The following is a 26,640-nucleotide window of genomic DNA, read 5'->3' as shown; positions in this document are numbered from 1 at the left end:
CCGCCTGACGGTAGATGCTCCTGCTACCACTGCCATCAGACACTAGATGTCGCTAGCTGCTGCTTTGTGTCCTTACTGCAGGCTAACACCCTACTTCCGAGCCCTGCTTTCACCAAACTTGGGGTCATGGGCCACACTCTCTCTGAACGGATCTGAAGGAACAATTGTCTGATCACTTCTGCTTCCCTTTTAGCTGCTGTAGTAAAAGGCAGGGCTCTAAAACTCACTTTATAGGAACTCCACAAAGTTGCTGACTAGGCAAAAAATGACAGACGTCCGCCCCGTTTAGCCCGTGTAATTTTGATTATAACATAAACAGCACCAACTTAATAATTTTTCTGTTTACCCAACTATATTCTTGTTTCAGGGCTGTCTTTTTTTTTTTTTTTTTTTTTTTTTTGTAATCAGCGTTGGTATGTATGTCGGTATGTATTGGTGGAAGAGAGGTATGGCTGCTTTGCTGCTGTTATATTATTATTCTCAAAAATCAATAATTTCTTCTTTAAAGATGTATAGTTTACAAAATACTTGTATAGTGATTTATGGAATATAAATAAAATGTATTATTCTCACTTGATACTCAGAATTACCGAGGTAAGCATAATTATTCCCATTTGCCTAGAGGGAAGTGGGGTTTCCGTACAATTCTTGACCATCACCCAAACAGTAGTAGAAGCTTGAATTAAGTTTTCTGGTTACTTATACAGTCATAAAAGTCATAAAAGTCAGTGTGTTGCTTATTTATTTCATTTAATAACAGATGTTTGTACCTAGGACAGATAACCTTCCTACTAGAGAGAGTCATGCTTTTGCTTTAACCTTACATTGTTCTTTGTATTGTTTTGTTTTAGGAAGACATATTTCGGCAGATGAAGCACTCAAGCTGGGTATTCTAGACAAAATGGTGAACTCAGACCCAGTTGAGGAAGCAATCGAATTAGTCCAGAAAATTTCTGGTAAGAAGAATATAATGAAAATAACACAAGATTGGAAGGAAGCTAAGCTTTCATTAAAAAAAAAAATTTTGTTAATTATTTTTATTAACATATAATGTATTATTTGTCCCAGGGGTCAAGTCTGTGAATTGTCAAGCTTACACAATTCATAGCCCTCACCATAGCACATACCCTCCCCAATGTCCATAACCTGACCACCCTCTCCCTCCCCCAGCAACCCTCAGTTTGTTTTGTGAGATTAAGAGTCTCTTATGGTTTGTCTCTCTCCTGATCCCATCTTGTTGCATTTTTTTCCCTGCCCCCCAAACTCCCAACCCTGCCTCTCAAATTCCTCATATCAGGGAGATCATATGATAATTGTCTTTCTCTGATTGACTTATTTCGCTCAACATAATACCCTCTAGTTCCATCCACGTTGTTGAAAATGGCAAGATTCCATTTCTTTTGATGGCTGCATAGTATTCGTGTGTGTGTGTGTGAGTGTGTGTGTGTGTGTGTGTGTGAGATCTCTTTATCCATTTATCTGTTGATGGACATCTAGGTTCTTTCCATAGTTTGGCTATTGTGGACATTGCTCCATAAACATTTGGGTGCACGTGCCCCCCTTCAGATCACTATATTTGTATCTTTAGGGTAAATACCCAGTAGTGTAATTGCTGGGTTGTAGGGTAGCTCTATTTTCAGCTTTTTAAGGAACCTCCATGCTGTTTTCCAGAGAGGCTGCACCAGCATGCATTCCCACCAACAGTGTAGGAGGGTTCCCCTTTCTCCAGATGCTCACCAGCATCTGTTGTTTCCTGACTGGTTAATTTTAGCCATTCTGACTGGTGTGAGGTGGTATCGCATTGTGGTTTTGATTTGATTTTCCCTGATGCCAAGTGATATGGAGCACTTTTTCATGTGTCTATTGGCCATCTGCATGTCTTCTTTGCAGAAATGTCTGTTCATGTCTTCTGCCCATTTCTTGATTGGATTATTTGTTCTTTGGGTGTTGAGTTTGATAAGTTCTTTATAGATTTTGGATACTAGCCCTTTATCTGATATGTCATTGTGAATATCTTCTGCCATTCTGTTAGTTGTCTTTGGTTTTGTTCACTATTTCCTTTGCTGTGCAAAAGCTTTGATCTTGATGAAGTCCCAGTAGTTCATTTTTGCCCTTGCTTCCCTTGCCTTTGGTGATGTTTCTTGGAAGAAGTTGCTGCGGCTGAAGTCAAAGAGGTTGCTGCCTGTGTTCTCCTCAAGGATTTTGATGGATTCCTGTTTCACATTGAGATCTTTCATCCATTTTGAGTCTATTTTTGTGTGTGGTGTAAGGAAATAGTTCAGTTTCATTCTTCTGCATGTGGCTGTCCAATTTTCCCAACCCCATTTGTTGAAGAAACTGTCTTTTTTTATTGGACATTCTTTCCTGTTTTGTCGAGTATTAGTTGACCATAGAGTTGAGGGTCTATTTCTGGGCTCTCTATTCTGTTCCATTGATCTATGTGTCTGATTTTGTGCCAGTACCATACTGTCTTGATAATTACAGCTTTGTAATAGAGCTTGAAGTCTGGAATTTTGATGCCACCAACTTTGGCTTTCTTTTTCAACATTCCTCTGGTAAGCTTTCATTTTAATAAGGGATTCCTTAAATATCTTATGGTATATCCATGTGATAGAATATGATAAAGGTTTAAAATGAATAGGAAACTCTACATATTGATATGTTATGAATGCTCTGACAAATTGTATTATTAGGTGAAAAGCACTACAAATCAGGGGCCTTGTGTGGCTCAGTTGGTTAAGTGTCTGCCTTCGGCTCAGGTCTTGATCCTGGATCAAGCATCAGGCTCCCTGCTCAGCAAGAAGTCTGCTTTTCCCTCTGACTCTCCCCCATCTTGTGCTCTCTCTCTTTCTCTCTCATAAAAATAAATAAAAAATTAAAAAAAAACCCTATACATCATTGTGTATAGTGGTTCACCATTTATGCAAAAAGGAAAGGGGAATGGGACTGAATGTCTATATGGGGAGAGTGTACATATGTAACTGTTCATCTACACATGAGATATTTCTGTAAAGATTCACAAGAAATGATTAATGGTTGCCTCTAGGAATAGGGCTGGTCAGCCAGAGAAGCTGTTGGAAGAAGACTTTTCATTGTTTACACTTTTCATTGTTTACCCTTTTGTACTTTTTGAATTTGTATTGAAATAATGTATTTTCTGTAAGAAATAGAATACAAATGAAAACAAACAGGGCGCCTGGGTGGCTCAGTCATTAAGCATCCGCCTTTGGCTTAGGTCATGATCCGGTTCCTGGGATCGAGCCCCACATCAGGCTCCTGCTCAGCGGGAAGTCTGCTTCTCCCTCTCTCACTCCCCCTGCATGTGTTCCTGATCTAGTTGTCTCTCTTTCTCTGTTAAATAAATGAATAAAATCTTAGAGAGAAAGAGAAGGAGAGGAAGAAAGAAAGGAAGGAAGGAAGGAAACAAGCAAACAAACATTTCAGCAAATAGAAACAAGCCAGCCAGGATGCCTGGGTGGCTCAGTTGGTTGAATATCCAGCTCTTGGTTTGGCTCAGGTCATGATCTCGGGGTTGTGAGATCAGGTTGCACTCTCAGCAGGGAGTCTGCTTGAAGAGTCTCTCCCTCTGCCTCTCACCCTACTCTCTCTCAAATAAAAAAATAAATCTTGAAAAAAAAAAAAGAGAAAGAAACAAGCCACAATGAAACCATAGTTAGGTCTCAGTGAGCTATCTTTTCTTTCTCTGGCTGGTTTCTTACTTTGTGGATTCATGGCATTCCTTTAAGAGTTCTTGGGACTGGCGCTCCTAGAGTTTTCCCTTTTCCTTTTTTTCAACTATTCCTTTTCACTTTTTGGAGATTGGCAGCAAGATGGGGAGGGTTAAAGAGTGCTGGAAAAAATAATTGGGAGCAGTGTTGGGTCACAGGTAGAGCTGCGTGTTCATCTTTCTGCTTGGTGGTAGGCAATGGCTCAGTGTCATTCAAAGGCATTCTTTTGAAAAAGTCATTCTTTTGTGGACCCTGGCAGGGACCAAACACTTCCCTGAAATAATCTTTCTTTTTGTGGCTCTAGCCAGTTGCGGTTTCAATGCAACTGTAAAAGCTTGAACTGGAGAGGCCAGGGACTGTGGGGCGAAAATCCTGGTGACTCATAAAGAGAATTAGCAAGTCTTTGCCCAAAAGGGAATGAGTCTCCTGGTATCTTTCTCTGCCTTCCATACAATTGTCTCCAACTTTTTGTCATCAATTTCATCGTACCTCCCGGGAGGCTTTATTGTCGTGTTAAAAGTCACTAGGTTGGCTGACACCAAAGGTTATTTGCGTTTGGAGATCCATACACGAGTTTTTGGTTTGGGCCTTGTGATAGACCCATGTCTAGCATTGACACCCACGGCTTTAGTTTGTAAAGAACTAGGTCTCGACAGGAAGTTCTTTTCCTAAACTGATTTCCCCAGATCAAGATTTGAGAGTTAAGTAAATAAAAGAGATAGATGAGGATTGTAGTCTAGTAAATTGTAAATGGTCTGTTTTAATTTTTAAAATCTGACTTTAAAAATAATCTTTAAATGAGAAAACTAAACATTAAGTTGATTTTTTTTTTTAATTTATAGAATTTATAAAATGGTTTACTTGGTCTCGGCCACATTGCACAGTTTGTCCACTTGGTGGCATCCAAATATTGAGGAGGGAGGAATTAGCTGCCTTTTTTTTTTTTTTTTGGAATCCTCTGCTTTAAAATTTGTTAGTTTACCTGTTAACAGTAGGGAAATGATTTTTGGCTTTGGATAATTATGTATAACTATTTTAAATCATAATTATGAAGACTATACAGAAATATGTAAAATTGTGTATAAAAATGTCTAAAATATAAATTTATATCGATTCTATAATTATAGCTGTATAGAGTATGAATATAGCCAAAAATTTAAAGGAAATGTGTAAAAATGAAAAGTTTTTTTTTTTTCAAGAGATTTCATAGTAATCTTTGCTTCTGTTTTCATTTCTTCAAGCTTTATTGGGGTATAATTTACACACAATAAAATCCACCCATTTCAAGTGTAGAGTTTGAAGAATTTTTGTAATTGTCTATAGTTGTGTAACTACTGTCACAATCAATATATAGTTCTATTACCCTAAAAAAAAGTATTTTCATGCCTCTTTCATACAGATTCTCTTCCCTTCCCCTTCGCCACAGATAACCACTGACTTACTTTCTGTTATTATAGTTTTTTTTTTTTTTAGAATTTCGTATAGTTGGAATCACAATATAGCATGTAGCCTTTTGTGTCTGACTCCTTTCACTTAGCATAATGTCTTTGAAAATGATGTATGTTGTTTCATGTAATAATATTTCATTCTTTTTTATTACTTAATAGTATTCCATAGTATGGATATCATTGTTAAATATTGGGAACAACTCAAAAATCTCATTTTAGGGGATTGTTTACATAAAAGATGGTAGATCACAATGAAGCAACCCCATTCAGCCATTAAAACATCCATATTTTAAAAAATTTTTTTTGTTTTTTTTTTCAAGTTTTCATTTATTTATTTGACAGAGAGAGATTACAAGTAGGGAGAGAGGCAGGCAGAGAGAGAAGGAGAAGCAGGCTCCCTGCTGAGCAGAGAGCCGGATGTGGGGCTCGATCCCAGGACCCTGAGATCATGACCTGAGCCAAAGGCAGAGGCTTTAACACACTGAGCCACCGAGGTGTCCCAGAAACTGTTTTTTTTTTAAGTGCTACCATCTCTTCAAGAATACACCATTACATCAAAAATGTACACCTTAGTTAATTAGACAGAAAACCCACCAGAGGATATAAAGTAGTTTCAGTATAAAAAGGCATGTGCACATGAACCTGTCTGGCATTGATGTGTTACCACATATTTAAGGGAGACTGAGTAAGGTTTGGATTGAATCACGTACACATGTAAATTTATCTTTGAGGCACTGCATAATCTCAAACTTTTAAAAAATATATTTTATTTATTTATTTGACAGAGATCACAGGTAGGCAGAGAGGCAGGCAGAGAGAGAGGAAGGGAAGCAGGCTCCCTAATGAGCAGAGAGCCTGATGCGGGGCTCCATCCCAGGACCTTGGAACTGTGACCTGAGCCGAAGGCAAAGGCTTTAACCCACTGAGCCACCCAGGTGCCCCTAAAACTTCCATTTTTTAAAGAAAGTTGAAGAACTTGGGAAAATGCTTACATGTAATATTATAGAAAACAACCAGATAGGAAATTGCACAATTGGATGTGTCTTCATATGAATATTTGCATAAGGAAATAAACAAATTTTTGTCAGTGGTTGTATTGGGTGGCACATAATGAAGACTTAATTTTTTTTTAAAGATTTTATTTATTTATTTATTTAACAGATCACAAGTAGGCAGAGAGGCAGGAAGAGAGAGAGGGTAGGAAGTAGGCTTCCCGTCCAGCGGAGAGCCCAACACGGGGCTCGATCCCAGGACCCTAGGATCATGACCCAAGCCAAAGGCAGAGGCTTTAACACACTGAGCTACCCAGATGCCCCAAGACTTAAAAAAATTATTTATCTTGGGGTGCCTCGGTAACTCAGTTGGTTAAGCTTCTGACTCTTGATTTCAGCTCAGGTCATGATCTCAGGGTTGTGTGATTGAGAGTTCCAAGGAGGGCTCCAAGCTCAACAGGGAGCCTGCTTCTTTCTCTCTCTTCTTCTCCCTCTGACCATCCCCCTGTACACAAACTTGCGCATGTAAAGAAATATTATTGCATATTTTTAAAGAAATAAATATTTTTAAAAATGTTTATTGGGGCTCCTACCTTCAGCTCAGGTCATGATCCCAGGGTCCTGGAATCAAGCCCCGCATCAGGCTCTCTGCTCAGCGGGGAGTCTGCTTCCCCCCACCCTCTCTGCCTGCCTCTCTGCCTACTTGTGATCTCTCTCTGTAAAATAAAGAAATAAAATCTTAAAAAATATATACTAGTTTTAAAAAAATGTGTATCTTTTCCTAATATCTGAGTCATTAAATTTACCCAAAGGAAAAAGTGATGTCTGGTCAGTGTGGAAGAGGGGCAGTCTGTAGAACGGGGCTTAGGACCAAAGTCAGGAGACCTAGACTATAGTCTTGACCCCCTACAGACCTTTCAAATCAGCTTTTTGGGCTTTCTCAAGAAAAGGAACAGACTCCGTAAAATTAGTTGGTTTCAAACCCAGTTCGGAGACTAAACAGACTGTAGGGGTTGGGCTCGTTTTTTTTTTTCTTGCTACAACCTGGGAAGCTCCACTATGTCTCTTTTGGGGGTTAAGTCTTAGAATCCCCATGGGAAACTCTGGGAATTTTACTGTTTGATTTTACTTACTTATTTTTCTTAGAGAGAGAAGGAGAGACTACATGAGGCTGGGAGCAGGGAGGGGCAGAGGAAGAGAGAAAATCTCAAACAAGCTCTACTCCCGGCTCAGAGCCTGAGGAGGGGCTCACTCTTATAACCCTGAGATTGTGACCTGAGCCAAAAAAGAGTCAGACACTTAACTGACTGAGCTACCCAGGCGCCCCTGTTGTTGCTTTTAAAATGAGTTCTATTTGGAATTCTATGACTCCTTGGTGTTGCTTTGTAAAAAGAAAATACCAGAGATACAAGGTAGGGAAATAGTGCAGCTCAACAAAGGTCTATCTCATAGAATCATATGTACATTTGCCATTTATTATCTTATAAAATGCACAGCGTAGGCAGATTTATTTATCTGGCCTTTCATTTTCATTGTGCTTTTCCTTTCTGTTTGTTCCAGGCTTTCCTTCCCTTCTCCTCCTTCTCCTTTCTAGTCTTTATTTGCTTTTAAATATAGCTATTAGTATGTGGTTATTTGCCAGAACAAAAATGATGGATTAACTTGAAGGAGAGGCTCCACAAAAATCTTTTTAAAATAAATATTTATATTTTATAATGGGTATTTGTGAGTATACTAAAAACCACTGAACAGTAAACTTTAAAATGGTGACTTTTATGGTATGTGAATTATCCCTCAATTTTTAAAAAGAATGTATTTATTTATTTTAGAGAGAGAGTGTGTGTGTGAGTGGGGGCAGAGGGAGAGGGAGAAAGAATCCTCAAGCGGACTCCCCACTGAGCACAGAGCCCAGCTTGGCCTGAACTGAAATCAAGAGCCACCTACCTAGCCAACTGAGCCACCCCAGTGCTCCTATACTTCGATTTTTAAAATACATGTAAAATTTGGGTTCTCCTTTCCTATTTGTAAAAATACTCCATTAATTAAGCCTATTCCCACCCCATTCCTGTGTCCTACCCCCAACCCCCATCAACTTCTTCAGCTGAAATATTGACTTAAAAATAATAATAAGGATATTTATATACATTTTATGTGTGTGCGTGTATGTGTAAAACAATAATAACAAGGGAAAGATGAAGGAACTTAATTAGTTTCCACATCCAATAGGAAAGGAGAGAAGGAAAGGAATTTCTTTTTTTTTTTTTTTTTTTTTTTTTTTACAGAGATCACAAGTAGGGAGAGAGGCAGGCAGAGAGAGAGGGAAGCAGGCTCCCTGCTGAGCAGAGAGCCCGATGTGGGACTCGATCCCAGGACCCTGAGATCATGACCTGAGCCGAAGGCAGCGGCTTAATCCACTGAGCCACCCAGGCGCCCCAGGAAAGGAATTTCTAATAGTCAGTGTTGTAATCAGCAGTTTGGAAGCAGTTAGGGTAGAAGGGGGTTATGGGAAGTTAGCACGTATCTAAAAATATGACTTGAGGGGCATCTGGGTGGTTCAATCCGTTGAGCATCCAACTCTTGATCTCAGCTCAAGTCTTGTTTTCAGGGTTATGAGTTCAAACCCCACATAATATATATCATGTATATGTATTCATGGGAAGATTTGGGAAGTTGCCGATTTCTCTACAATTTAACATGCATCCCAGAGAGGAAAGTTGACTGTGAAAGTTAATTAGCGTCATGCATCTTAACACTCTTGTTATATGAAGCTCCTCAGACTACTGCAATGCAATGGATTTAGCAGAGCAATTTAGAATTACTTGGTCAAACCAGATTGCTTTGGCTAAACTGGGGAGGAGGGGGTTCCGTAAAATGCTATTTATTTGCACTTGAATTTGGCCAGCAGCCTGTTTATTCCCAAACTGAGTAAGAACTCCCCATTCCCACGTGCACGTTCCTGGCATGAAGTTGAAAGCGTGTGCTGTTATCCAAAGAGGGGCACAGGAGACATCCACCTGGGGGCCTCGACTCAGAACCTAACACCGTTTTTGTCCCTGTAATGAACACGGGTTCTGTTACTCTTACCGCACGGTGTTAGCCATTTTTAGTGATTCTAATTCTGCCTACAGACTTTGGTCTGTGTGTTCATTTTGATTTTGTGACTTTAAACAAATCTTAATGGTATCATCGTCTTTCTTTCCATTTTATCTTTGGCTTTTTATAATTTATTTTTGCTCTCTGTGAACCTTTATACACACATTTCACAAGAACAGAGTGACCTTGCCTCCCAGAGAAGGCCTAAGCGCATGTCTAAATTGAGCTGCCTTTTTTTTTGTAATACCTGAGTTCTGTGGGTGACCTCCTGCAAGACTGATAAAGTACAGTTGTCCTGTCTGTCCTTTGCAGAGCTTCTGTGACAAACACAGCTTACTTACTGTTTGTCAGAATTGGAGAAGAGACCGTCCTCCATGTCTTAGGTAACCATTTCTGTAAATTGCATGTTGTGCCTCTCTTTAAACTAGGCAGAGAAAATCTTTTCCTGTCAGTTTCCCAGAAAGTGGGAAAATAATCACCTCCTTTTCTTCCTTTAGGAGGGTGATTCACTTATTTCTCTTTTTTTAAGTCAAAACTTGAATATTTGCCTGCCTTACAATACTTCAAAGAATTAAAGAAAAAAATGTGAATGGGTCAAGGAAAGAATTCAATTATAAGCATACTTGAATCACTAATTAGTTCCTCTTTTCATTTTCCTGGTGCTGACCTGCCCATACCTGGCTCTCTTATTATGTGGATACAGCTGAGTGAATTTAAAACCACCAAGACGTTAAAACAATCCAGTGTGTAAGAAGCACACATTGAAAACACCATACCTGTAGACCCAAAGGGGAAATTCTGAATATATTTTGTTCTAATAGAACAGATTTGTAAGGTAATAGCATCCTTTATAGCTTCGGCAGGAAAGAGAGAGGAAATTGAGCAGGGAAGAAGCATCTGTTTTTGCGCCCAGATCCCAGCTCTCCAGTGGATGGGCTCAGCTTGGCCCTGGACTGGTCTGGACAGGTGCCATGGGGAGTTCCCAGAATGCCCTGCAATCCGAGAGATTCTGAGTATCCCCAGGATAAAAGCATTATCCTGATCAGCAATAATTATTACTGCACACCATTAAGCAGGCTTTCCTTTCTTCTTTTCTCTCTCTCTCTCTCTTTTTTTTTTTCTTTCTTCCTCTTCTGTGTCTGGCCCCGGACGAAGTTTGCCAGGAGCTGCAGCTGTCCTCGACTCAAGCGCTGACCTAATGCTCTGCTCTTACACTTTCGAGAAGCTATGTCTCAAAATCACATGTTGAAGTCTTAAAAATACTTGTGTGTAGGCCCCACCCTGAAATATTCTGAGCTGGGTCTACAGTGGGGCCCGCACATCTGAATTTTTTGAATTCCTTGGATAACTCTGATGTGTACTATTCCTTGGATAACTCCCATCTGTCCTAACCAGATGGGAATTCTGGTAGTGTCACAAGGACAGAGACCCAGCTTTAAGATGTGCCCTGTTCCCGAACAGACTGCCTCAGCTGCCTGTTCATGCCACAGTACTGGTGCTTCAGTCCCCTTTCCTCATGCACTTTGTCCTCCACATACTTGTTCCCTCTCACCTCGGCTCCCCACTGACCACTCTTGTCTTCCCTTTTGGACCACCAGGAAATGAAATCAGCTGTAGGCCCTGGAAAGGTCTCCGTCCTTCTCTGCTGAACTTGCCTTCCTAGAAATTGAGGATCAGGCTAACACATTGGATAACTGAGCCAGTCATTGGAAACCTGTTGGGTAGAGTTCATATCTTTCCAACTATAGCAGGGCAAGCAGGGGCCATATAGCTAACCATTGGGTTCCCCTCCTTTCCTGTTCTCAACATCATATGGGAAAGCATTAATTTAAAAATCCATGATTTTTTATTCTACTTAGTCATCAGGCATTAAGGAAATATTGTTGCCTTCTAGGTTAAAGAAAGTTTGAGGGCGCCTGGGTGGCTCAGTTGGTTAAAGCCTCTGCCTTCGGCTCAGGTCACGGTCCCAGGGTCCTGGGATCGAGCCCTGCATCGGGCTCTGTGCTCAGAAGGGAGCCTGCTTCCCTTCCTCTCTCTCCGCCTGCCTCTCTGCCTACCTGTGATCTCTGTCAAATAAATAAATAAATTTTTTTTTTAAAGTTTGAGATTATACAGTGCCTCAAAGATAAATTTACATGTGTACATGATTCAATCCAGACCTTACTCAGTCTCCCTTACCTACGTGGTAACACATCAATGCCAGACAGGTTCATGTGCACATGCCTTTTTATACTGAAACTACTTTATATCCTCTGGTGGGTTTTCTGTCTAATTAACTGAGGTGTACATTTTTGATGTAATGGTGTATTCTTGAAGAGATGGTAGCACTTAAAAAAAAAAACAGTTTCTGGGACACCTCGGTGGCTCAGTGGGTTAAGCCTCTGCCTTTGGCTCAGGTCATGATCTCAGGGTCCTGGGATCGAGCCCCGCATCGGGCTCTCTGCTCAGCAGGGAGCCTGCTTCCCCCTCTCTCTCTGCCTGCTTGTGGTCTCTCTCTCTGTGTCAAATAAATAAATAAATAATCTTTTAAAAAAACCAGTTTCTGGCATAGGTAGACAGCAGTTTTGGTAATATAATGTTCCACATTCATTCTTTTTATTTGAAGATCTGATAATGTGTTTATTATAATGCAACTGACAAGAGAGTTTATTATATTGCAGTTGACAAGAGAATTTGGTTATTTCTGTGACATACATCTTGAAATTATGACTGATAACATTACACGAGGCTATAACAGATTTTTAGGAATTTTATCTAAGTATATTCTGAAGAAAGTTTAACATCATGTCTTATTTGATACATTTCTCATACACATTTATCCTTTCATGCAAACCTTAGAATCATCATTCTGTTGAAAAAAAAAATCATTCTATTGAGTTATTTTTGCTTTTATTACTATTGTTTTTTTAAGTAGGCTCCACCCCAATGTTGGGCTCGAACTTACGACCCTGAGATCAAGAGTCATGTGCTCTTCCAGCTGAGCAGCCAGGCACTCCTGTTGAGTAATTTTTTAAAAATATAGAACCACAAGTGTTCTGATTAGAAATTAGAAATTCATATATAATATATATGGGAAATGTTTATATTTTTATGTTACAAAATGTTTATATCCAGGAACATGGAATCTCTCTCTCTCTTTTTTTTTTTTTTTTTTTAAAGATTTTATTTATTTGTCAGAGAGAGTGAGCGAGAGCGAGCACAGGCAGACAGAGTGGAAGGCAGAGTCAGAGGGAGAAGCAGGCTCCCTGCGGAGCAAGGAGCCCGATGTGGGACTCGATCCCAGGGCGCTGGGATCATGACCTGAGCCGAAGGCAGCTGCTCAACCAACTGAGCTACTCAGGCGTCCCGGAATCTCTCTCTTTTTAGAGACTTTATATGTTCTCCAATAAAATGGTATAGTTATCTTCTTAAAGGTCTTATACATTTCTTGATAAATTCATTTCTAGGCATTTTTAAAAACAGTTTTAATGAGGCATATCAGTTCACTGTATAGAGTTGCACAGCCATCCCCATGAGTCAATTTTAAGACTTGTCACCACCCCGAAAATTTCCCTCATATTTTGTTGCAGCTTTATCTCACTACCACCCCTGGCCTTAGCCAACCACTAATCTTTCTGTCTCCGTGGATTTACCTTTCCTGGACATTTACCATGAATAGCATCATATCATATATAATCTTCTGATCTGGCTTCTTTTCAGGTTGCATGATGTTTCTGAGGTTCATTTGAATTGTAGCATGCTTCAGCAATTTGCCAATAATATTTTTATTGCTGAACAGTATGGTGCATATCCATACTGCATTTTCTTTATCCCTTCATCAGTTGATGAGCTAGTATGAATAATACTGTTATGGATATTTGTGTACAAGGTTTATGTCTTCATTTCTCTTAGGTAGATTCCTTGGAGTGAAATTGCTGGGTTAACCAATAAGCTTATCCTTTCAAGGAACTGCCTCACTGTTTTCCAAAGTAGCTGTACTGTCCTGTTTCAGATTTTCACAAACAATGGCTGAGGATTCTGGCTACTCCACATCATCACCAACACCTCGTAGTGATGTCTTTCTGGTAATAGTCATTCTAGTGGGTGTGTCTTCATTATCTCTAGCTACACAACAAATTACTCCCAAATTTAACTGCTTAAAATCAAACCTCTTTTACCTGGCAGTCTCTGTGTCAGGAATGTAGGTGGGGTGAACTAGGTTCTCTGGTTGCAGATTCCACACAAGATTGCTTTCAAGGTATTTTCTGTGGCGCTTTCCACCTCAAGGCTTGGCTAAGGGATGATCTGCTTCCAAACTGATTCACGTTCATAGGATTCGGCTCCATGTGGTCTGTTGGGCTGAGGGTCTTAGCTCCTCACTGGCTGTTGGCTGAAAGAGTTCTTCTTCAGTTCTTTCCCACGTGGGCTTCACCAAAGGGCCACTCACACATGACAGCTGGCTTCCACCAGAATGAACGAGTGAGAGAGGAAGAGAGGTTGAACAAGAGGAACCTGAGTCTTTTTGTAACTTAATCTCAGAAATGACAACCTATTACTTAGAGACAATCTATCACATTCACTATGGGTTTTTTTTTTAATCAGTGTGATTTTTATTTACATTTCTTTAATGACTAATGCTATTGAACACCTTTTCACATATGTATTAGCCATTCCTATATCTTCTTTGGTGAAATAGCCACTCAAGTTTTTGCCCATTTAAAAAACTGAGTCGTTTGCCTTCTTATGGTTGAGTCACAAGAATTCTCCCCAGACTCCGGTTACAAATACTTCATTAGATATTTGATTTACAAATTGTATTGGTTTTCTCTTGCTTTGTTAACAAATAACCACAAGTTTAGCAGTTTAAATGACACAGTGTTATTATCTTATAGATCAATAGGTCAGAAGTCTGCTGGGTAGGTCTCACTTACCTAAAATGCAGGTGTCTGAAGCCATACTCCTTTTGGTGGCTCTTCAGGAGAATCTGTTTCCTGCTCACTCAGGTTGTTGGCATAATTCAGTATCTTGTGTTGTGGGACCAAGGTCCTCATGTTCTTGCTGGTTGTAAGTCAAGGTAATGGCCCAGAGAATTCCTTGATTCTTGGCCCCCTTCTTCCATCATCAAAGCCATATCATCACCAATAGGTCACATCTTTGCCATGTTGTATCTCTCTGATGTTTCTTCATTATCAGTGTCTCTTTCACCATAACTAGCAAAGGGTCTCCTCTTTTAAGGACTCATACGATTAGGCTGGGAATATCTAGACAATAAAGGATAATCTCCACACCTCAGTTCTTTACCAATAATTATATCTGTAGAATCCCTTTGCCATGTAAGGTTATATACTCAGGTTCTAGGGATCAGGAAGTAGACACTGGGCATGTGCAGCACACCCTTGTCTACCATACAAATATTTTCTCCCAATCTGTAGTTTATCATTTCATTTTCATGATACTATTCTTTCAAGTACAAAGTCTTGAATTTTGATGACCTCCAGGTTATTGATTTTTTTCTTTCATGAATCATACTAAGAATACTTTGTCTAACCCAGGGTCATGAAGATTTTCCATGTGTTATTTTCTAGAAATTTTTATAGTTTTAGCTCTTTAATTTAGATTTATGTTCCACCTTGAGTTAATTTTTATATATGGTTCTAGGTAAGGCTCTAATTTCTTCTTTCTTTCTTTTGCATATAGCTATCCAGTTATTTTAGCACCATTTATTGGAAAAATTCCCCTTGCGTTAAATTGTTTTGACACCTGTGCTGAAAATCAGTTGGCTCTGTCAGGATTTATTTCTGAACTCTCAATTCTCTTCCACTGATTTGTATGTCTCCTCTTGTACTAAGAGACACTGACTTCTTTTCCAGGTCTTCTAAGTCTTTGTTACTATTAGGAATGGAATTGAGATTATTTTGAATCTAAAATATTCTTTTTTTTAAAAATTTAATTTAATTTAAATTTTGTCAGTGATCCATAATTCATTGTTTAGGCACCACACCCAGTGCTCCATGCAATACATGCCCTCCATAATACCCACTGCCAGCTCACCTAACCCCCCATCCCCTCCCCTCCAAAACCCTTAGTTTGTTTCTCAGAGTCCACAGTCTCTCATGGTTTGTCTCCCCCTCCGATTTCCCCCAACTCACTTCTCCTCTCCATCTCCCCATTTCCTGCATGTTATTCCTTGTGCTCCACAAGTAAGTGAAACCATATGATAATTGGCTCTCTTTGCTTGACTTATTTCACTCAGCATCATCTCCTCCAGTCCCATCCATGTTGATGCAAAAGTTGGGTATTCATCCTTTCCGATGGAGGCATAATACTCCATAGTATATATGGACCATATCTTCTTTATCCATTTATCTGTTGAAGGGCATCTTGGTTCTTTCCATAGTTTGGTAACTGTGACCATTGTTGCTATGAACATTGGGGTACAGATGGCCCTTCTTTTCACTACATCTGTATTTTGTAGTGCAGTTGCAGGGTCATTCTTAACTCAGAAATATTTTCCTTAAACTCACTGAGAGTATAAAATTTGATCTATTATAGCACTGTCTTGACTTTGGAACAGAAGGAAAATGAAACTTTTATGCCTACGTGAGGTAACTTGAAAATTGCATTGAATCTGCTAAATTCTATCTTACCGGACTAAGGTACATTAGATATTTTGATGTTAGTGCTATAGTAAATAGCTTGATGAAGAGCATTTAATTTTGTACTTTGAATTGGAACAGGTTATTATTATTATTATTACCTACTCCTTTTCCCTTTGTATAAGTAACATTTCCAAAGGTCCTATTTTCTTTCTCCTTCCTTCCAGATCAGCCTCTGGAATCCCGTAGACTCTGCAACAAGCCAATTCAGAGCTTCCCCAACATGGACAGCATTTTCAGTGAAGCCCTTCTGAAGATGCGGAAGCAGCATCCTGGGTGCCTTTCTCAGGAGACCTGTGTCCGTGCAATCCAGGCTGCCGTCCAGTATCCCTATGAAGTGGGCATCAAGAAGGAGGAGGAGCTGTTCATGTACCTTCAGAAATCAGGGCAGGCTAGAGCCCTGCAATATGTTTTCTTTGCGGAGAGGAATGCCAGTAAGTGGTCAACCCCCTCGGGAGCATCCTGGAAAACAGCAACGGCACAGCCCATCTCCTCAGTTGGCGTTGTCGGTAAGAACATGATGGGGTTAAAGTCATTCTCCATATCTGCACACAAGAAATCCTGCTGTTTGCTTAGGGCCGCCAGGTACTGGGCTCTATACTAAGCACTTCACTTGTGCAGCTAACTTGTTTACCCCAGCCTGGGAATGATCTTCGTTTTACATGTGAGGCCTAGAGACACCAACCTCCTCACCAGTGAGCTAAACACAAGCAGTGTGAGGGTCTGACACTAGGTCTGTCTGACTCTAGACTCTGGGTTGTTTTTTGTTTTTTTGTTTTTTTTTTAACTCCTTGCCTCCTCTCCCCTGCATGAATCTCTTGCTCCTGGATCTCCCAGCAATGATTATTATTTGTACCACATTTCCAAAGTACGGTTTGTCACTCTTGTAGCTAGGTATTTAGAATGAAGGCTCTGCCTTCTTGGTGCCTGGATTCATTCACTTCCCATTCGACTCTATTAACCTCAAATCTCTCTGCATCCTGAAACAGTGACTTCCCTACTTTCTCCCTCTGGGATTTTCCCAAACAAAATGTCTTCTGTCCTCAGAAGCTAGCCCTTTGATTGCCTTTTTTTTAGCTACCTTCCCAAGCTTCCCTTGTTCTTAGTATTGACCCAAGAGTGCTCTTTGGTGGATTCTAAACCCCATGAAATGGTGAGCAAAATGTTATGTGTGTCAGCTGATGTACAGTCTTCCAAAGGAGGAGTCCATAGTTTACTATAAAGTGTCAACCTTCTGAACCCTTACCCAGCTGTCTAGCAACAACCCTGTTTGGAGGGAAAGAGCCCACGCTGCATCCTCTCAGGCTACCGTATCAGTCACGCTGTGATCTTTCCAGCATTGACTCTTCACTTGTGATTTTTATTTATTTTATTTTATTTAGATTCAACCAATTAATATATACTGTGTTAGTAGTTTAAGAGGTAAAATTCAGGGATTCATCAGTTGTGTATAAGATCCAGTCTTCATCCCATCATGTGCCCTCCTTAACGCCCATCCCTCAGGTACCCCATCCCCCCACTCACTTGTGATTTTTATTTATTTATTTATTTTGAAGAATTTATTTATTTATTTATTTGAAGATTTTATTTATTTGACAGACAGATAGAACACAAGTAGGCAGAGAGGGCAGCAGAGGGAAAGGGAGAAGCAGGCTCTCAGCTGAGCAGGAGCCCAACACGGGGCTGGATCACAGGACCCTGGGATCATGAACCAAGCCAAAGGCAGCTAGCTGCTCAACCAACTGCACCCAGGCACCCCTCACTTGTGATTTCTAAAGGAGGTGGATAGAGAGTGTGACAGAGAACTATGAATGTTTCTTTTTTGTGCTTTTTTTCAGCAGCACCAATGTTTGTTTGTAGTTGTTGTGCACTTACTCTGCTTCTTCTCTATATTCCTTCAAACAAAGGATAATTATTGCAATATAACAACAAAGATGAAATTTATCGGTATTGAGTTCATCAGCCGTTGTTTGAGAATTTCCCTATTTCCTTGCTGTGAGCCTTTTAAAAAATATTTCCAATTCATGTCCAGCATGAAATGTCTAAAAGTTTTTAATTTTGTTTTTTTTAAGTAGACCCCATATTGTTCAGAAAAATATTTGAAGAAGCATTTAAAAATCCACGGAAGATAACTTGGATACAAATAAAGTGAGAGAGTTTGGGGCACCTGGGCGGCTCAGTGGGTTAAAGCCTCTGCCTTTGGCTCAGGTCATGATCCCAGGGTCCTGGGGTAGACCCCCACATCAGGCTCTCTGCTCGGTGGGGAGCCTGCTTTCTCCTCTCTCTGCCTGCTTGTGATCTCTGTCTGTTAAATAAATAAATAAAATCTTTAAAAAAAAAATTCTTAAAAAAAAAAAAGTGAGAGAGTTTAGTTATTTCCCCCTTCGTCATCGTGTCTGTCTCCACGTTGTGATGCAGCCTCCTGCTGTTCCCTGTGCCCTCTGGAACGCTCCTACAGCCTGATCTGCTTCCTGCCGGAGACCCGGCTTACGCGGGCACCCACTCCTTCTGCAACCCTCTCAGAAAAATGCTGCTGCTTCTTTCACAGTCCACGCCCCACCTCCCAACCTGCCTTTATCTCTTCCCAATTCCCTTCCCAGACCATTGTGTCTTTCAGGACACTCTTCCGTGGTTCTGCCACCTGGTCTGATGGCTCTCTCCCTCCTTGTTACTGTTATTACTCCTACCACACCATTTTTCAGCCATTTGCTGAAAAATTTGGCTGGCTCACACTTTCCCCCAAATCCTGCTGTCACCCAATTGTTGCCATCGTCTGTGGGGACAATGCATCCAGCCCTGCTGCTTTCTGGTGCCTTTGCCTCCTCAGATCCGGTGACGTTCACCTCATTTCACTTCCCGTGACCCCTACTTAGGACTTTTCCTTGGCTCTTGCCTATACCCTAATGTATCTCCACGTCTGCAATTCAAATTCTGACCTTTCCCCTACAACCTTGTGTCTTCTCACATCTCTTCATTGGTTGTGCCAACTATATCCATTACTTGATCAGCTCCCCTTATCTTTACTTTCTTCTCTTTCTAAATTTCACTTCCAGGGTCATCCCTTCAGCCACTCTCTTGTCGGTGCCCTCCAACTCCATGACTTATCTACCGTCCTTTCACTCTGCTCCTGGAAAAACCCCAAGTGTGCTCTTCCATGAGCCCATTTCCAGGCTTCTCAGAACAGGTCAGCACTACTGCAAGTTCATGTCCCCCCTCCTTGCCTGAGCTCTAGAGCCATCCAAAAGGGAGAAGACTGCAGTTGACCAAAACTGCAGAACCTTCAATGAATGCATCCTTTGTTCTTTCTTTACTTCTGTCAATTCTAGTCAAGAGGTCCTTGACTAGAATTAATTCCTTGGCAGTTAAAGACAATGAGTTGTTAGGGAAGCAGGACCCCTTGCCCCTCCATGTGTTTAATGAGGAACAATTAGGGAACTAAATTCAGTATAAATACAATATGCACCTTTGGAAACATAACTATCAACAATGAAAATCTTGGTTTTTCAGGCTCTCCCCTTTTTTTGAGATCTTTGAGACCACAAGTTCATGAGAAGAGAAATTAGGAGCTAAGAACTATTTATTTATATTTTTTTACAATTATTTGTTTGGGTGAAAGAGAAGAGGGGAGAGAGAAAAGTGTGTGTGTGGGCAGGGGGAGGGGCAAAAAGAGAGGGAGAGAACCTGAAGCAGACTCCCCACTGAGTACAGATCCTGATGTGGGGCTCGATCCCAGAACCCTGAGATCATGACCTGAGCCAGTACCAAGAGTCAGCTGCCCAACCGACTGAGCCACCCAGGTGCCCGGAGCTAAGAACTTTCTGAAATAAATATACATTGTGTTTTCATGTTTTTATTGTTCCAGTGATTAAATGAGATGTGTCCGTTTATAGAGCTGAAAAGAATCTAGAGCTATGGCTGGGACACTTGCAAAAAGCATTAGTTTGGTCCACTTCGTGATTCGGATTCCAGGTCATTGAGGTCCGCTCCACGAGGTGAACGCAGAAGAACTGTGCTTGATACTCCCAGGTGCTTTTTCTTCACTGCTCTGTGGTCCTTTCTGAGATCCTGCCTACCTTATGTGACACTTTACAAAGTATTTTCACATTACATTTTGTTAGTCCTCATTGTCTCTGAGAGATTATAATTTCTATACTCTTAAAAATACTCTTATGTGAGGCTTGGGACTGAAAGCTAGGAGGCCATGGTTTTGAACCCCATTTGAACCCTTTACCCAGGCAGAAGTTTTGGATATAAGTTGCTATAGCAGCGAGAGCTATCCAGCCTTCTGGCTACTGAGTGAAATGCAGATGTTTATTAATTTTGGAAAGTTAAATGTTTTTAACTAATTTAATATATTTCTTACATTAAATAAATTAATACAGTTTGAAGCTTAAATATATTCCAGAGAAACAAGGATTTCTGATGTCTGAGAACGTTCTGTATTCAAAACCAATCCCCAAAAAACAAAACAAAACCAACCAATCCCCAAAGCTAGTCAATGAGAAGTACAGAAGAATAATATATAAATAGTTTTCACAAAACAGTTTCATCCACAGTGGGTTGATGAGGTAACAGATAACTTGCTGCTGTAACAGATAACAATCTCAGTGGCTTAACACAATAAAGATTTATTTCCTGTTTGCTCTATAAGGCCATTCTAGGACAAGGTTTTTTCTAAATAATGACTCTGCCATTCTCCTGAACAAGGGTCAGTGAACTTTTTTTTGAAGGGCCAGATGGTAAATATTTTAGGCTTTCTGGGCTGTATGATCTCTTTTGCAGCACCAAAACAACTCTGCACACAAAACAGCCATAGATGATATGGAAACAAATGACTGTGGTTGTGCTCCAGTAAGACTTTATTTATGAGACTAAAATTTGAATTTGACATAATTTGTATGTGTCACAAAATATTGTTGTTTTTGTTTTTGTTCTTTTTTTAATTATTCAAAATGCAAAAACATCCGTAGCTCATAGGTAGCACAAAAATAGACGGTGGGATGGATTTGGCACACAGACCCTAGTTTGCCAACACCTGCTCAAGGGTCTCTTCCAAGGCCTCACAGTTGTTCTCTGAAACCTCTACATCCCGAAAGTAATTAAGGATCTTGTGGGAGGTCCTGGGCCCCAATCGCTATCTCACACTACACTCCTTTCCCATTTCATTGACCGGAAATACTCACAGGCCCTATCAGGATACAAGGGATCCAGAATCGGGGCACCTGGGTGGTGCCTTCAGCTGGTCATTAAGCGCCTGCCTTCAGCTCAGGTCATGATCCCAGGATCGTGGGATCGAGCCCCGCATCGGGGTCCCTGTGTGGCGGGAAGCCTGCTTCTCCCTCTCCCACTCCCTCTGCTTGTGTCCTCTCTCTCGCTGTGTGTCTCTCTCAAATAAATACATAAAATCTTTAAAAAAATGAAGGATCTAGAATAGTTTTCCATGTGCCCAGAAGAAAAATGAAATGGTAAGGGGAAGAAATATTGAATTGCCATCAAATAATTTGTCTACATGTTCTCTTCTTCTTGCCTTTGCTTAAAGCAATACTCCCTTTCCTTTTCCCTTCCCCAGTCTGGGGAAAAGATTTATAATCTTCCTGCAGTGTGTCAGGATTTCAAGTTCACTGCATCCTCACTTGTACATCTCTCTTTTTAATGATCTCCCTCCTAATGGGTGTGAAGTGGTAGCTCATGGTGGTTTTGATTTGCATTTCCTTCATGATTAAGGATGCATCTTCTCGTGGCTTATTAGCTGTTTGTGTATTTTCTTCAGAAAAAATGTTTAAGTTAAATCGTATTTTTATTGTGAGTTGTAAAAATTGTTTATATATTTTAATACAAGTCCCTTATTAGATAGATGATTCCATGGGTTCTTTTTACTCTGTTTATGGTATCCTTTGAAGCACAAAAATTTTTTGATTTTGATGTTATCTAATTTATTTATTTTTTTGTTTTTGTTGTTTATGCTTTTGATGTCGTAAGAAACCATTGCCTTATCCAAAATCATGGAGAATTACTCACAGGAGTTATGGTTTTAGCTCCTACTTCAGTCCCTGATCCATTTTGAATTAATTTTTGTTTATGGTGCACAGTAGTCCAACATCATACTTTTGCATGCGGATATCCAGTTATCCCAGCTTCATTTGTTGAAAAGACTATTCTTCCCCCATTGAATTATCTTGGCCAGTTGGCCACAGTTACGAAATTATTTCAGGACTCTCAATTCTATAGGCCTACCCTTATACCATACTTGAATACTTGAATACTTTAGCTTTGTCATAAGTTTTTAAATTGGGAAGAGTGAATCCTCCAACAACTTTGTTCTTCTTTTTTAATAATGTCTTTGGTGATTGATGATTCCTTATATTTATGTATGAACTTTAGGATCGGCTTAATTTAATTTGTTGATTTCTACAAAAAGCCAGTTGAATTTTTGATAAAGATTGCATTGGTGGTGCAGATCGGTTTGGGTAGTATTGCCATATTAACAATATTCAGTCTCCTGACCTATGAGAACAGGGGATGTATATCTCTTTATTAGGTCTTCTTTATTTCAGGAATGATTTGTGGGTTTTAGTGTTACAAGTCTTACAATTCTTTCTTAAATTTATCTGAAGTACTTTATTTTTGTTAATGCTAGTATAAGTAGAATTTTTTTCTTAATTTCATATTCTGATTATTCATTGCTAGTATATAGAATACAATTGATTCTTATATATAGATCTTGTATTATACAACCTTGCTGAACTTGTTTATCAGTCCTAATATTGTGTGTGTGTGTGTGTGTGTGTGTGTACGCACTTGTGAATATTACTCAATGTCACATCCTCTGGAGCATTTAACACAGAGCCTAATTTTAACTAATATTCAGTCCATTTGTATTCCTCGCATCGATCTCTATAAATGCCCTGTTGCTACAGAAGCCTTCCATTTACCGAGTAATTTTTCAGTTCCCAATATCACTGAACCATTCTTTTTCCTCTTCACTCTCATCTGCAGGCTTGGGAACAATGGGCCGAGGCATTGTCACTGCTCTTGCGAAGGCCAAGATCCCTGTGATTGCTGTCGAATTGGACAAGAAGCAGCTAGAGACTGCTGATCAGATAATAACCTCCCTCTTGGAAAAGGAAGCATCCAAAATGCAGCGTAGCAGCCATCATTGGTTAGGACCAAAACCCAGGTTAACCACATCCCTGAAGGAGCTAGGTGGTGTAGATTTAGTCATCGAAGCAGTATTTGAGGAAATTAACTTGAAGAAGCAGGTCTTTGCTGAACTATCAGCTGTGTGCAAGCCAGAAGCTTTTCTGTGCACCAATACTTCAGCCTTGAACATTGACGAGATTGCTTCTTCCACTGATCGCCCTCACTTGGTCATTGGCACTCACTTCTTCTCACCAGCTCACATCATGAAGTTGTTAGAGATTATTCCCAGCCAGTACTCTTCCCCTACTACCATTGCCACAGTTATGAATTTATCAAAAAAAATGAAAAAAATTGGAGTAGTTGTAGGTAACTGTTTTGGATTTGTTGGCAATCGAATGTTGAAGCCTTATTACAATCAGACATATTTCTTGTTGGAAGAGGGCAGTAAGCCAGAGGAGATAGATCAGGTGCTGGAAGAGTTTGGTTTCAAAATGGGACCTTTTAGAGTGTCAGATCTTGCTGGATTGGATGTGGGTTGGAAATCTCGACAAGGGCAAGGTCTTACTGGACCTATGTTGCCTTCGGGAACGCCTGCCCGAAAGCGAGGCAGTGAGAGATATTGCCCAATTCCTGATATGCTCTGTGAATCAGGACGGTTTGGCCAGAAGACAGGAAAGGGTTGGTATCTATATGATAAGCCACTGGGTAGGATTCACAAACCTGACCCCTGGCTCTCTGAATTCCTGTCACAGTACAGACAAACCTATCACATCGAGCCACGTGTCATTAGCCAGGATGAGATCCTCGAGCGCTGTTTGTACTCACTCATCAATGAAGCATTCCGTATCTTGGGAGAAGGGATGGCTGCCACTCCAGAGCACATCGATGTTGTCTATTTACATGGGTACGGATGGCCAAGGCACAAGGGTGGGCCCATGTTCTACGCCTCCACAGTGGGGTTGCCCACAGTGCTAGAAAAGTTGCAGAAATATTACAGGCAGAATCCTGATATTCCACAACTAGAGCCTTGTGACTATCTGAAAAAATTGGCTTACCTGGGCAACCCTCCTCTGAAAGAATGGCAGAGCTTAGCAGGACCCCCTAGCAGTAGACTGTGATTCAGCCTTCCAAGTTATGACTCACGTGCTTGCATCAGGAAATGCTCATGGAATTTCACTGATATTAAATCAAAAGATCCAAAGTAAGATTGTTCTGAAATACAAAGCAGCTGAACCTTCTCTTTGTGCCTTCTGTCTGATTATTCTAATGGATCAGATCTTTAGGAATGTGCTTCCTATGCCTCTGAGTCCATCTTTATTGGATAAATCATTTCGATCCCAGTGAATAAACTTGTGTCAATACCATAATAGCTAAGGAGAGAAACTCAGGATTAAGTTGAGGTTTCCAAGTGCTTTGATTGTTGGAAATGTCAACAATGAATCCCTGGGGCATCTGGGTGGCTCAGTGGGTTATTAAGCCTCTTCCTTCGGCTCAGCTCATGATCCTGGGGTTCTGGGATCAAGCCCCACTTCCAGCTCTCTGCTCAGCAGGGAGCCTGCTTCCTCCTCTCTCTCTGCCTGCCTCTCTGCCTACTTGTGATCTCTGTCTGTCAAATAAAAAATAAATAAAATCTTTAAAAAAAAAACAGAATGAATCCCTGATAAACGCCACTAAGCCATAAATTCATTTTGACCCCTTTCCACTTCACTCACACGGCACTGATAGGAAAACTTACGGGCCCTTCAACAAACCTTCACTCCGCAGCTCCTGACCATTTTGCACAGCACTTGGCAAACCCAGAATCCAGAGGCGGCATGAATTCAGCAGAGAAAGCTGTGGTGAAATTTAGCCCCTAGTCTCAAAGATGGAGTGGAGAGAGTTGGCAGGTTTGAGTCAGCAGGAAGGGTCTCTGTGAGTGAGTAGAGAATTCACCCATGGAGAGGCAGAGGGAGTAACCAGAAAGAGAGGCAAGGTGTCAAAAAGCTAACAGTGCTAATGTTGTAGGCAGAACCCGGGTGGGAGTAGTGAGGGCGTCAAGTGCTTCATACTAGAGTAGGGAACTAGAAGTAGAGAAGCTTGGCAGCCTATACTCGGTGTATGACTTCTGTCCACAGTGCTGTTGTTTGTGCAAAATCGTGCTTGCTGCTTTGCAAGGGGCTCAGCAATATTTGTTGTAACTTCCTGGGGACCATAGGATGTCCACAACCTGTCATTCTTTCCTATGCATGGAGAAGTAACAGAAAGTAGCCATTGTTGACTTCATGTAAGAAGGGATCTTATCTTAGAAAGCATGTCTAACTTCCTCTGAATTTATGTTAGAGTCATGATGCCAGTCTCCCTGCCATGATGAGCCTTTGTGATGCTGGGTATGGAAATTGTTGAATCTTGAAAAGTCTGAAATTACTGCAAAACAGATTCTGAAAAGTTTTGTTATAAGAGTTCTTCTCTTTTTACTTTTTTGTGGGGTTAAAAGTTGAAGTCCACAAATGTTTATAGCAATATTATTCATAATAGCCCCAAATTGGGAACAAGCTAAAGCTCCAGCAACAGATGAACAAAGTGTGTAATGGCCAAAGAATAGAATATTTGGTCATTGAAAGAAATAAAGTAAGTATAGAGATATATTATGACATGGCGAACCTTCAAAATTTTATGCTAACTGAAAGAAGCCAATCACAAAAGGCCATACATTGTATGGAAATTTATGGGAAATAAAATAGGCAAATCTATAGAGACAGCAGATTAGAGGATGCCTAAGGCAGGAATCATTAGGAGCTAGGTAATGGGGAGGGCTCTAATGAGGACTGGTTTCTTTTTGGGTTGATGAAAATGTTCTGAAATTACTGCGGTAATGGTTACATAACTCTGTGAATCTACTAAAAACCATTGAGTTCTTTAATTATAAATGGGTAAATTGTATGGTATGTGAATTATAACTCAAAATTGTCAATAAGTAGGTAAACAAACGGACTCAGCTTGTTCTTCAGTGTGTTGTAAATAAACTATTTTCTCCTGCAAATCCAAGCAAAATTATCAAAAGTTCTGATAGAGGAAATTTAAATGAATATAGCATAAGTTTTCCATTATCAAAAACAAACAAACAAAAAAACCTCTGGAGTGTGCCTTAAATTTAATTTAGAATCATTTTTAAATTGTGTATTGCTGGATTTTATATAAATTGGTCCTTGAATTGAAAGAAAATAAAAAAAATTTCAGGAAGTGGTAAACTTAGTCTGCAAAATGACTTACCTTCAAATGAGTGTTAAAAGACTGGCCTGTGTATGCATGTGCACACACACGCACAACCACACACACCGTTTCTTCTTTAGACCCTGAGTGGATTTTGAGTTCTTAAAACTCACTTTTGCCCTCCACTACCCTCTAGATTGGGCCTTTGAAACCAGAGTGTCTATGAATAGAATTCGTGAGTCAAAAATCCCTGAAATCTGGGGCACCTGGGTGGCTCAGTCAGTTAGCCATCTGCCTTTGGCTCAGGTCGTGAACCTGGAGTCCCAGGATAAAGCCCCAGAAGCATCAGGCTTCCCACTGAAGGGGAGTCTGCTTCTCCCACTGCCCCTCCCCCTGCTCATGTTCTCTCTCTCTC

At 40.4% G+C, this 26,640-nt stretch overlaps 1 protein-coding gene across 6 annotated transcripts in view; it reads left to right on the top strand.

Moving 5' to 3' along the window:
• The window catches only part of EHHADH (enoyl-CoA hydratase and 3-hydroxyacyl CoA dehydrogenase), a 50,071-nt gene extending 23,808 nt beyond the window's left edge, over positions 1 to 26,263 (top strand). For all 6 annotated transcript variants that reach the window (XM_082697957.1, XM_082697953.1, XM_082697954.1 and 3 more), the window contains 3 exons: positions 852 to 956; positions 16,064 to 16,405; positions 22,893 to 26,263. In XM_082697957.1, coding sequence (XP_082554083.1) covers positions 852 to 956; positions 16,064 to 16,405; positions 22,893 to 24,154 — 1,709 coding nt within the window. In that variant the 3' untranslated portion in view covers positions 24,155 to 26,263. The remainder of the gene's footprint in view (positions 1 to 851; positions 957 to 16,063; positions 16,406 to 22,892) is intronic.
• Positions 26,264 to 26,640: the final 377 nt, after the last annotated feature.

Source organism: Mustela nivalis, assembly GCF_964662115.1.
Source record: "Mustela nivalis genome assembly, chromosome: 1".
Lineage (NCBI taxonomy): Eukaryota > Metazoa > Chordata > Mammalia > Carnivora > Mustelidae > Mustela > Mustela nivalis.
This window is presented reverse-complemented; position numbering and strand designations above follow the sequence as displayed.